This window comes from Calliphora vicina, chromosome 4 (assembly GCF_958450345.1).
Source record: "Calliphora vicina chromosome 4, idCalVici1.1, whole genome shotgun sequence".
Classification (NCBI taxonomy): domain Eukaryota; kingdom Metazoa; phylum Arthropoda; class Insecta; order Diptera; family Calliphoridae; genus Calliphora; species Calliphora vicina.
Genome location: NC_088783.1, coordinates 96,806,757 through 96,820,221, shown reverse-complemented (window position 1 = coordinate 96,820,221; position 13,465 = coordinate 96,806,757). Strand labels below are relative to the sequence as shown.

The 13,465-nt window shown below is 33.9% G+C and overlaps 1 protein-coding gene across 1 annotated transcript; it reads right to left on the bottom strand.

The window, feature by feature from the left end:
• Positions 1–4,188: 4,188 nt before the first annotated feature.
• LOC135958596 (uncharacterized) lies at positions 4,189–9,836 on the bottom strand. The gene is made up of 4 exons (XM_065509493.1): positions 9,748–9,836; positions 5,936–9,696; positions 4,761–5,104; positions 4,189–4,278 (listed from the first exon to the last, which is right to left on the bottom strand). The coding sequence occupies exons 1-4, from the start codon at positions 9,834–9,836 to the stop codon at positions 4,189–4,191; spliced, it is 4,284 nt and encodes a 1,427-aa protein (XP_065365565.1).
• Positions 9,837–13,465: the final 3,629 nt, after the last annotated feature.

Below are 13,465 nucleotides of genomic sequence, written 5' to 3'. Positions count from 1 at the left end.
CGGACGAAAAAATTTTGTGTTCATGGTTGTTTTGGTTAAATTGGCATTCTTCCTTCTAGATTAGGTCTGCTGTGTCCCTCCTTCTTAATCGAGTGTGGCCACGGTTATCTAATATGTAGCGGGCCAGCGGGTTTGGGTGAACTTCAAGTTTTTTTAAATATTTTTGTACGTTTTTCGAGATTTCAGTTTTTACAATGGGCACGTTTAGATCTTTGTGTATATTCGCGTTTTTGATATACCAGGGGGCAACTGTGATCATTCTTAGAAACTTGTTTTGGCGTCTTTGGATCTTTACTACATTTGACGCTGAGGCCGTGCCCCATAACTGTATGCCATAACACCATATCGGTTTTATGATCATGTTATAAAGTAGAAGTTTACAATCTAAACTAAGTGTGGAGTTTCTGCCAATAAGCCAATTAATTTGAATTGATTTCAATTTCATTTGAGTCAACTTTGCATCTATATGACTTTTCCATGTAAGGCGACGATCGAGATGTATTCCGAGGTATTTCACTTCCGATTGTTGAATTATTGTTTGGTTATTGATATGAATAGGGGGGCATGATTCTCTACGCAATGTAAATGTAATGTGTGTACATTTTTGCTCGTTGACTTTAATTTTCCATTGTTTTAACCATTTTTCTAATTCAAATATGTGGTTTTGTATGTAACGAGACGCTTCTTGAGGGTTTTCATGAATGCTTAGAATAGCAGTATCATCAGCAAATGTTGATGTATGAGTGCGATTGTTAGTTGGCATATCAGACGAATACATCAAATATAAAAAAGGTCCCAGGATACTGCCTTGGGGGACTCCAGCTTCAATGGGTTGTGCAGTACTTAAAAAGTTTCCCTCTTTAAACTTAAATGTTCGACCAGTTAAATAGCTTTCCAACAGCTTATGTGTGTTTGCCGGTAAATTTTGACTCAATTTGTATATTAATCCAGCATGCCATACCTTATCAAACGCTTGAGAGATGTCGATGAAGAGTGCAGAACAGTATTTCTTTTCTTCAAACGCTTTTCTCACCATATTTACAAGTCTATGGGTTTGTTCGATAGTACTGTGTTTTCTTCTAAATCCAAATTGATGATTCGGAATACAATTGTTTTCAGTTAACATCGGGAACAACTTGTTCATAAGTATCTTCTCAAATAGCTTTGATATATTAGACAATAGGCTGATGGGTCTGTATGATTCTACTTTTGTGTGATCTTTTCCCGGCTTGGGTATCATGGTAACCAGTGAAACCTTCCATTCTGGAGGATAATATTCAAGTCGTAATATAGCATTAAAAATAAAAAGAATTATTTTTATTGCTATCCGGGGTAGCTCTATAAGCATCTTGTTGCTGATCTTATCCATACCAGGCGCTTTCTTGGGATTTAAATCAGCAATAGCATTTTCGATCTCTCGAATCTCAAAACGTATCAATTGCTTCGTTTGATGTGTTCGGTGTAAATACTTTTTTTAAATGATTAACAAACAGATTCCCTTTTTCAGTATCATTTCTTGCCCAACCACCACTTGAATTTCGCAAGGGGGACTTACATATAACGGGTCTTTTAAGATTTTTTGTTGCTCGCCATAATGAGTAATCCGATTGCGGGGTTGCGTCCAGACTTTCTAAATATTTATTCAATGATTCCATTTTTCGAAATTCCAAGAGCTTTTTAAGTCTTTTTATACAATATTTAAGCTTCGATTTTAGTTGGGGGGATCTGTGCAATTGCCATTCTCTTCGAAATCTTCTTTTTTCATTTAAGAGCCGTTCGACATCTGCAGAATTAATTCTATTATATCTGAATTGTCGGGGGGTTTGGGTAGCATGTTGAGCAGCCATTCTGAGATTTTTATCGAAATTGATAAGAGAGTAATCTATGTTTTCTGGTGTTCTTAGCGGTATGTTTTCCGAGCAATGTGTACTGAGGTATTTTTTATATTTGAGCCAATTTATTCTTGTGCCTGCCATCGCTAAATTACCAGTCGGGGATAGAATTTCTAGGGGGCTCAATAAAGTAATAATAGTGGGTGAGTGATCTGAAGATAGTTCCAGCGAGGATTCAATTTGAATCATTTCTCTAGGGATATTTTTCATCACGCTAAAATCAATAACATCCGGTATTTTTCGTGGGTCAGTAGGCCAGTAAGTAGGTTGGCCGCTCGAAAGCACATGCAAACCCATTTTAGAAATTGAGTCGAACAAAACACGACCTTTAGGGGTAATCAGTCGTGATCCCCAGAATGTGTGCTTAGCATTATAATCGCCAGCAGCCAGGAAACGGGGGCCTAGTGATTTAAAAAATCTATTATATTGACTTTCTGTAATTGAGAATCTTGGGGGTGAGTATATCGATGAAATCACTAAGTTTCGATGAAAATCTTCAAGACAGATTGTAGTAGCTTGAAGATAATCTTCGCAAAAATCACACATTAAGTAGTGTTTTATTCGAGCTTTTATTAAAATTGCCGAGCCTCCGCATGCTCTACCTCTGGGATCTTTGGTGTCATATATTACATATCCATTTATTCGAAAGGAACTTCTGGACGTCAAATGAGTTTCAGAAACCAGCATTACATCAATTTGTTGGTTTCTTAAAAAATATTCGAGTTCGTTTTTGTGTTGGCGTATGCCGTTTGCATTCCAAAAACATATTCTTAGGCAGTTCATGGTCTGTTAAGCACTGCCTGCAATAACATTGATTGCATCTTAAGCATTTCTTGCATCATGTTACTCATTGAGTTTGTAAAGTTATTTACCGATTGCACAAGAGTTTCTATTGTAGATTCTAGTCGGGTAAAATTGAAAATTGGCGTTTGCTCTCTTATCTCTGGGTTCATATTTTCGTTTTGGAGTTGACTTGCGGCTGAGTTTGGTTGTTTCTAAGTACATTTGCATAAGTTACTTTGTTGTCATATGTCTGTTGTTGTTATTTAATGGCTGAGTGGGAAAAATCTTTGGTTTCTGGCTTTGTGATTTTTTAACAATTGAGTAGACAGGACAACCCCTGTAGTTTGCTGTGTGGTTACCTCCGTGTAATAATGTGTGTATTATTATTAAAATCTCCTCGTAGATTTTATAGCGCAGAGGGATGCGGGGAGAATCTATGAAGGAGATATCAATTATAATTACTCATAAATTGAGTAATTACAATTATAGGGAAAATAAAAGAAAGAAAAGAGATTAATTTCTTCTTCTATTTATATTTAGTGGGATAGAGTTTGAATTCTCACCTCTGGTTTTAATCGCCAAGAATAAAATAATGATTTTCTTTTTAACCAATTTTATTATAAATTCAATGTAGGTAAGTAGATATAATGAATATAATTTCACTTTAGGTAAGTATAAGGAGTATCAATTCAATTTAGTATAGGAGTATAAATTCAATATAATGAGTACTTCAAGGTATGATAGTTCTAAGGTAAGTAAAAGTTTAGGGACAATTTCAATTCAAGAAACTTCGGTTTTTGCTAAAACCGAAGATATTTTGCTATTATTTTCAGTAGTAGCAACTTATTTCCAAATATAATGTGTTTTGTAATAGATTCTATTCCACTTAAAACTAATTTTATAAGGGTTGCTAGCGTACAATAATAATTAGAAATATATAAAATTTTTGTTTTGTTATTTTTGAATTTGCTTGTTAAAAAAAAGATTTAAATTTTTAATTAAGTGTCCAAATTGAATTTGGACATGGCGCCAGCCTCAGCTTTAGGCAACAGATGGCGTCTTATTATCTGTGGCACACAATACTTGGGCTAACGATTTGATTGCTTCTGCAAGTAGCTTGGCATCAGGGGTTGGTGGTAATGGTTGTTGATTCGGCTGTTGATGTGATGGTAGTTGCTGCTGACGTATTTGTGGTTGCTGTTGATGTTGTTGATTGGTGACAGTACTTCGGTGCTGTCTAGAGCGTTGTGGTGTTGGATGTAAAAGGGTGTGGTGATACCTATCGCACTTTTTGCAGGTATCCATTGATGTGCATGATCTCAGATCGTGACTTCTGGCCAAACAGTTTATGCAATAGTGGTTGCTCTCGACCATTTCTTCTCTCATTTCGACTGACATCTTCAAAAATTTGCGGCAAAACCTCAGAGCGTGAAAGCTTGTACAAAGCACACACTTATACACGTCCGGATTGCGGTGAATGATACGTCGAGTGTTGTTACGATTTTGGGGTTGTCTAGATTGACTCGAGCTTCTGCGTGACCTTAGGCGAGAGCTTAAGCGAGGACTCGGTCGAGTCGCGGTTAGTCTTCGGTTGGTTCTTGAGCTAGAGAAAAGAAACAGGCGTATTATATTAATATGTAGCTACTAAAATTGGAGAATATTGAAGCAAGTATGAATATGAGATACGAATAAAAATGAGTTAAAGTATTAATGAATGTCTTATGGAAACTAGAGTATGTGTGTATTGTAGGATTTGACATTTATATAACAGAGTTATAGTGGATTTAAAATTAGTTAATTAGAATTTTCATCAATCATAAAAGGAAGGTGACACAATTTTACTATTGGTCTAGTAATGATTCCTGTGGCAATGCGTACGTCAGCGGTACGCACGTTTTCATCTGAGCCGGGATAAGTCTTTACAATCCTACCTAATCGCCATTCGTAAGGTGGTTGCAAATCATCCATCACAACTACAAGATCTCCGATTTGTATATTTGGAACTGAGTTCTTCCATTTATATCGTTTGTGTAACGATTTTAAGTAGTCTTCTTTCCATCTGATCGAGAATTGATGGTGGATTACCTTGAGCTTTTCCCATCTATTTATAAGAGAAATATTCTGAATGTCTTGTTCTGGAAAAGCAATCAGAGGCGCACCTCTTAAAAAATGACCGGGAGTTAAAGCGGTTAAATCTGAAGGATCCTCTGATAATGCAGATATTGGGCGAGAGTTGAGAATACCTTCAATACGAGCTAGAATTGTGGAGAATTCTTCAAAAGTGAACCTTTGGGCTCCAGTGACTCGTTTCAGATGGAACTTAAAACTTTTAACAGCGGCTTCCCATAAGCCGCCCATGTGGGGAGCGTGTGGTGGTATAAATTTCCACTCGAAGCCATGTGTAATGTACTTTTGGGATATATCTTGGGCTGCATTTTTTACAAATATACTAAATTCGCGTTGGAGTAATCTACTTGCACCTAAAAAGTTCCTTCCATTGTCAGATACTACCCTTTGGGGGAGCCCCCGCCTCCCGATGAAGCGAGAGAATGCGGCCTGAAATGCAGCGGTCGACAAGTCTGAGCATGGTTCCAAGTGAAGTGCTTTTGTGCTAAAGCAAACGAAAACAGATACATAGCCTTTTACAAGTGCAGACTTTCGTAAGAGTGAAGTTTTGATCTCAAACGGGCCAGCGAAGTCAATACCAGTGATCTGAAATGGAGGTGACAGATTGCATCTTTCTGGGGGTAATGGAGCCATTATTTGCGAACATGGCTGCTGTTTGTGAATAATGCAAGTTTTACAGTGTCGAATTATTTTCTTCACTCGGGGTTTGAGCCTGAAAATATAAAATTCGGTCTGAACCATTCGACACATTTGACTACATTCAGCATGAGCTAGAAAATTGTGCAAGTGAGTGAGATAGAGATGGCAAAATCTGGAATTGCTTGGCAGTATTATGGGGTAACGCTCATTGTATGGTAGAGACGAACGAGCTAGTCTGCCATTGACCCGAAGGATTGAGTTTGAGTCAAGAAATGGGTTAAGTGGTTTTAAGGAACTTTTATTACTTATGGTTTGAGATCTAGACACACACTGATATTCTTCATAATAGTATGTTTTCTGAGACCGAATGAGAAGTCTAGATTTTACAAATTTTAGTTCGTCATAAGTTAGTTCATTTTGAGATATATGAGATATATTTGGCCTTATTTTCTTTATGCATTTATTAAAGAATCGAAAAACGTAACTTATCACACGTAAAGCTTTGTGGTACGAGGAAAATCTATTAAGAATATCATCTTCTTGAACTTCTGTGAGCAAAGTTTGTGTTTCATTAGTTTTTTCGACTATTTTGAGTGGGTTACGCTTTGGCCATTCTGACGAGGGTTTATGCAACCATGATGGTCCGTGCCACCAAAGGGTATTATGCGTAAGATCTTGAGGCCTACAGCCACGGGTTCCAAGATCTGCTGGATTATCGTGGGTGGACACATGACGCCATGTTGCATTTGGAACGAGACTATGAATTTGAGAAATGCGATTCGCAACATAAGTTTCCCATGTTGAAGGGGGTTTGGAGAGCCAACCTAGGACTATAGACGAATCAGTCCAGAGATATATTTCTGTATTGTTAAAATTCAATGATGACGTAACATAGCGCACTAGATTTGCCAATAAAACTGCACCGTTGAGTTCTAAACGTGGGAGACAAATAGTTTGTATTGGAGATACTTTGCTTTTCGCAGTTAATAAGTTTGAGAAGGTATTGTGTGTCTCAGTCTGACAGCGAATGTAGACGGTAGCACAATATGCGGCTTTGGAAGCATCTGAGAACCCATGTATTTGAACTGAATCTGATGGCGTGTATTGTAGCCAACGAGGAATGGAGATTGATTCTATCTTTGCAATATCTTGAACGAGGCTGTTCCAATTTTGAAGAGATTCTGGTGAAACTTCTTCATCCCAATCCAAACCTTCTAACCATAGCTGTTGCATTAGTATTTTTGCTCTGATGACTATGGGAGATAGCCATCCAGCAGGATCGAAAAGTTTGGCAACTGAGGATAAAATTTGGCGCTTAGTGATGCTTGTAGATTGATCGAATGGAGAAAAAGAATAACTGAATGTATCTGTAAGTGCGTTCCACTTTATACCAAGAGTTTTGGTTGAGCTTGATTCGTGAAAACGAAGAAAATCTAAATCATATAGATCTTCTTTTGGTAAATGAGTGAGTAATTGAGAATCATTAGCAGTGATTTTCTTTAAGGGTAATCCAGCTGATTTTAATGCGTTAATGAGTTCAGTTTGAGCCGATAGAGTCTCCTCTATAGAGAAACCTCCGGAGAGAATATCATCAACGTATGTTTCTGATCGCAAAATAGATGATGCTTTCGGATATTGGGATTCAGAATCGGATGCTAGCTGATTAAGCGTGCGAATTGCGAGATAAGGGGCGCAATTTACTCCGAAAGTAACAGTTTTTAACTGAAAATCTTTAATGGGACCGTCTTGTTGTGGTTGGAAAATAATTTTCTGAAAGGGTCTATCATCGGGATGTATTAGAATCTGGCGATACATCTTTTGTATATCACCATTGAATACGTATTTATATTTTCTCCAATTCAGAATTATAGTAATTAAAGAATTTTGTAATATGGGACCTGTGTAAAGTACATCATTGAGAGAGCACTGAGATTTTGTTTTTCTCGAGGCATTAAATACAACTCTCACTTTTGTGGTTTTGTGTTCTGGGCGAACAATCGCATGATGAGGTAGATAGAATGAGCTGTATTTACTTTGTGAAATGATTTCTTGAGATGAAGTTTCCTCCATGTGATCAAGAGTCAGATATTCGCTTAAGACCGCCTTATATTGGATTTGTAGCTCGGGATCTTTTGAAAGAGTTTTTTCCATTCTGGAATATTGGGCTAATGCTACAAACCGTGAAGAACCAAGAAAGAGCTTTTCGGGATATTCTTTCTTAAAAGGCAACCTAACTACATATCTGCCGTTTTCGTTTCGTGTTGTTGTTTCGCAATAGAGTTTCTCACAGATTTCATCTTCCTCTGAGATTGGATTAGCTGAGGGAATTTCTTCTTGCTCCCAAAACTTTTTTAGGATAGAGTTGAGTTCTGAAGTCTCAGAAGTGAAGACTGAGGTTGAAAAAGCTTGAATAGTTTCTGTTTTCATGGGACCACTAAGTACCCACCCAAAAACTGTGTTATAGGCCGAGGTTTGGCCACAAATATTTTTCTTCATGCCCTCAATATTTATAAAACGTTCATAATCATTGCCCAGAATGAGATCGATTTGGGATGATTTGTTAAAAGTTGGATCTGCTAAATCTAACTCTTTTAGTTCGGGTGATTTAGGGGCTTCAAACGTACATGATGGGAGATGTTTTGTTACTTTAGGTAACACAATTGCCTTAATGGGGATTTTCAAGTTGTATCTTTTAGCATATAATACCAACTCGCACTCTTTGCTAGCAGCTTGTTTTTGTCCGCCAATACCAACAATTTCAAAGTGCGATTTCTTAAATGGAAGTTGAAGCCGACTTCTTATCCTTTCGGTTAAAAATGTTCGTTGAGAGCCGGGATCGATTAAGGCTCTTATTGTAAAGAGCTCACCTCGGAATTCTATCTGCATTAATGCAGTACGTAAAAGAATATTTTCATTACTAGTAGAGCAATTAGCTTGAATTTGAGTAGATGTGTGAGGGAGCTCAATTTGCGTATTCTGTTGCATAATTTGAGTAGTGTTAGAGGAGGTACTTTGAGCATTGTTATTTTTATTCAACGAGCTGTCTTTTTGTTGATAACTTTCGGTTTTTGGGGTTAAATTTTGAGATCTTTTTGTCATATGTAACAAAGTGTGGTGTGTTTTCTTACAATAGAGACAAGTATGTTTGCTTTTACAATTTGCTTTTAAATGAGACGAGGCTAAGCAATTATTGCAAAACTTGTTTTTGAAGACATAATCAACTCTTTGTTGAACCGTAAAGGTTCTAAATTTGGGACAAGTTCTTAAGGAATGATTTTCATCGCAGAGCTTACAAAGAATTTCGCTAAGATGTTCTTGAGAGGTATAAGTCTGAATGTTATTTTGGGAACCATTTGTAATACTAAAGCAGTCCTTAGAAGTTCTAATACTTGTCAGACGTTCTACTGCCTCATATCTATCAATGAGAAATTGAGACATTTGAGACCACTTTGGGAGTTCACGGGGAGAACTTAACGATTGTTCCCAAAGAGAAAGAGTGAAATCTGGCAGTTTTGTTGAAATTAAGCGGATTAGAATAGGGTCCCAGCTCTCTACTGCTACACCGAGAGTTTTAAGAGTTGCGAGGGAGTCACTAACCGAAGATTGTATTCTTCTAATTGATTCGCTATCTTCATGAATAGCTGGAGGTATATAGAAGAGAATTTTAATTTGGTTGTCAACCAGAACTCGTTTATTTTCATAACGAGATTTCAGTGCATTCCAAGCGAGATCAAAATTTTCATGAGCTAATGGGTACCGTTTCACAATGTCTCCTGCTTCACCTCTTGTTTTGTTTCGGAGGTGATATAATTTTGTGACGGGAGAAAGTTTTGAGTGGTTTATGTAAACGGCAGTAAACATGTCTCTAAATGAGGGCCATTGTTCATAACTGCCTTTGAATACCTCTGTATCACATGGAGGGAGTTTGATACAATTACTGGCATTACCGGAGACAAAATTTTGTGTTAGAGCTTGTTGTGGTAGTGAGTAACGGGCTGTTGCTTCAAATCCTGGAACATTAGAAGTATCACTATGGACTGCCTTCATTAAGTCGAGGATTTGAGAAATACAAAGGTAATATGCATCTACACACGCATCGAAATTTTTTTTGGATGCATCCTTAAATTCGGGTTTGGCTACATCATCATGAGCTAACATAACTCTTTCATACGAAGAATCCACTTTAGCCCATCTCGATTCTAAATCTTTGAGCTTGACTTCTAAAACTGATTCACTCTGTTCTTCTACAGGTGTTCTATTGAATTTATTACAAAACTGAAGTAAATGGTCGCAATCAAATACAAACCTCTCTTTAGGAGAAGAATTTGCTTCGCTACGAGATTCGGATGTCGTTTTGTGAGATGTGGAAGTCATGCTACCAGATGTAGATGTCATGAATGGGAACAAATAAATGTTTATCTTAGAAATTTGTTATGGATAAAAAAGTACGCTGTTCTGTAGCTAAGGTCTTAAGGATATACAAGGGAATATAGTGAATTTTAGAGTTTAGCAATAGTACTTATTCAGAGTTAGGGGTATATAATTATAGTATTTAATTTACTTTGTTGTTTATTACCTTTATTTAGTGAGGGACTATAAGGAAATATCACTAGATACTTGTAATCTAGTTGAAATTACAGTGATACTATGAAAAGGTAATGGATTGGTGAATTTTTAAGATTGTTCTTTAAAAAAGTAAAATTTTTTTTTTTTTCAATTATTTTACCAATATTTTAGGGCTAAACTAAGCAAAACATCGAATCTTACTATTTAGCACTATTTAAGGATTAAGGGGCTATATGTTTATAGCACTAGATACCTGTTATCTAGTCAGCGTTAGGCTAAATAGTGAGTTTTTGAGTTTTTAAATTGCTTTTTATTATATTCTCTTTCCGTAATTGAGGCTATATAATTATAGCACTAGATACCTGTTATCTAGTTAAATTTAAATGAGAATATGAAAAAAGTGATAGATTGGTAAATATTAGCTAACTTTAAGACAAATATGGATTATTGTAGGGGATTATATGAGATAATCACTAGCAATTTTCTAAAAATTGTATTCAAAATAATGTAAAGCTTGACAAATAATTATAATAAATGAGCATTTGCCAAATTAGTGTAGAGATAAAATGTTTATTCTTGATCTTAGGTAACAATTAGCTTTTCAAAACAATAGTTTAATTAGGTATAGAACCAAGTTGTATTGTATTGAATAATTTAAATTATGAGAAGAGAAATAAATGTTTTTGAATTTTAATTTTCTATTATATAAGAAAATCTTTAAATTTTTCAAAATTTGTTTGTTGATTTTAATTATTAATTGTAAATTCCTTCTGCTAGTTTTATTTTGTTTAAATTTATGTTAATTTTTTAATTACCAAAAAGGAGCTCAATGGTAACCCTTGTTGATAATTGCATACACAAAATGTTTTTATTATATACCAGGGATGGGAATTTTAGTGCAATTTGAAATTTATTGTATATGTGAAGGTTCAGTATAAACAAATTATGGATTTTTTTGTTTTTCAATAAATATCGTTCACTGTTCCACCAAATAATTATTAATTTTTGTGCTCTATTTTTTAATTACTAATAGCTTGTGTAATTATGTATAGATCGTGTTTTTTAAGCTTATATGTACAATTTTTTTTAGTTTTTTGCAATGGACTGTATGTGTTATGTTGGAAATAATTTAATGTTAAAGAGTAATTACCCTTTTATTAAAATTACACGAACAAAAATGTATTACACCACATTAGAAGAGAACAGATTTCGTTTTCGACGAGTTATAAACTTTATTTGCAATAACTTTTAATTTATTTACAATTATTGCAATATTTTACTCTTAAATTTGGATCACTTTCGATTTATCATAAAAAAGGAGCTCACAAAAAAATTTGGTGGTTGAAAAAAAATTACAGCTTAAGAGAGCAAAGTACGATAAATTTCAAGAGCACTTTATGTAACTTGAGAAGAGAAAATGTTATAAACTTAAACACTTTCTTGGGCTAATTTAATTACTTTTGGTGTATCATTTCTTTTTAAATTTGTTCTTTTTATGTATTATGTATTTTGATTTTGTTTTAATGTAAATGCAATTATAAATACCTTAAATTCCAACGAAGGCATACAACATTTATTTTCTCGTTTATTATTTCTTATTTTTCGTTTCTTTTTTTTTTATGTTAAACTGGATAGAAATAGCGGGACACTTTTTTTTTTTATATATATGTATGTACTTAAGAACACTATTGGGTAAGGAAAAAAATTATGTATATTAGGTAGGAAAAATTATGCCGTTAAATTAGAAAAATTTTCTTATATATGTATATATACCGTTTTACTTTTTAAAAAATGAAGATCAATTTGTTGTCCGTTTTATTTAATATAGCGCACTGATCATTCCTTTTAGGGATACATACATATGCTTTAAAATTTTAAATTTCAATATGGCGCAAAATATATAATTTTTTGCTATATTTTTTTTGACTTAATATGGCGAAAATTTTTATTTCTTTTTCTTCGAGTTGCTAATTAATATGGCGAATTTTATACGTGCAATATATATTTTTATGAAATTTTTTACTTTTTTTTTTTTTTGATAAATTAATATGGCGAATTATATACGCAAAATAGGTATATTTGGTTTTTTTTTTTTTTGGCTTTTTGGAATTTTTTACTTTTTGTGTAAATTAATATGGCGGACTATATACATACATATTTCTAGGGCTAAGTGCAATTTTTATTTTTGTTAAAAACTGTATGTACAGATTTTGGGATAAGTGCAATTTTTTTTGTTTAACTGTATGTACATATATATGTATATACTTATGTATATTTTTTAATAAGTGCAATTTTTTCTTATTTTTACTATAAAATTATTACAATATATGTACTCTTTTTTTATATTTTCAAATTCAAACACTTTTTGTTATTTAGTTGTAAGATTTATGGGTTTTATTCTATTTTTTTTTTTTTACTTTTTGCACTCGTTGCTTTTGTTTTTTACGATTTTAATATTTTTCGCGTTTGTTGTATGTTTTTGTTGGTATGTTTGCTTGTATTTATGTGTGGGATTTTAATTTAATATAAGTAACTTACTTTGTGATGATTGATTTAATACTGATGAGATTTGTTCTTTTATTTTGTCATTTACCTCATGTTGATCTCTTCTTGTTGTTTTTATGCAGAGATTTTGTTTGTTTGTTTGATGGCTAGTAATTTAGAGACTCGAATGGACCATGTAATAATGTGTGTATTATTATTAAAATCTCCTCGTAGATTTTATAGCGCAGAGGGATGCGGGGAGAATCTATGAAGGAGATATCAATTATAATTACTCATAAATTGAGTAATTACAATTATAGGGAAAATAAAAGAAAGAAAAGAGATTAATTTCTTCTTCTATTTATATTTAGTGGGATAGAGTTTGAATTCTCACCTCTGGTTTTAATCGCCAAGAATAAAATAATGATTTTCTTTTTAACCAATTTTATTATAAATTCAATGTAGGTAAGTAGATATAATGAATATAATTTCACTTTAGGTAAGTATAAGGAGTATCAATTCAATTTAGTATAGGAGTATAAATTCAATATAATGAGTACTTCAAGGTATGATAGTTCTAAGGTAAGTAAAAGTTTAGGGACAATTTCAATTCAAGAAACTTCGGTTTTTGCTAAAACCGAAGATATTTTGCTATTATTTTCAGTAGTAGCAACTTATTTCCAAATATAATGTGTTTTGTAATAGATTCTATTCCACTTAAAACTAATTTTATAAGGGTTGCTAGCGTACAATAATAATTAGAAATATATAAAATTTTTGTTTTGTTATTTTTGAATTTGCTTGTTAAAAAAAAGATTTAAATTTTTAATTAAGTGTCCAAATTGAATTTGGACACTCCGCAATTGCTGCATTTTTTTATTTTAGGATCATCTTTAGATTTGTTACATTGGGATGTGCTATGCAACTCCCCGCAAATGACACATACTGGTGGCAATTTGCAATATGCCTTGGTG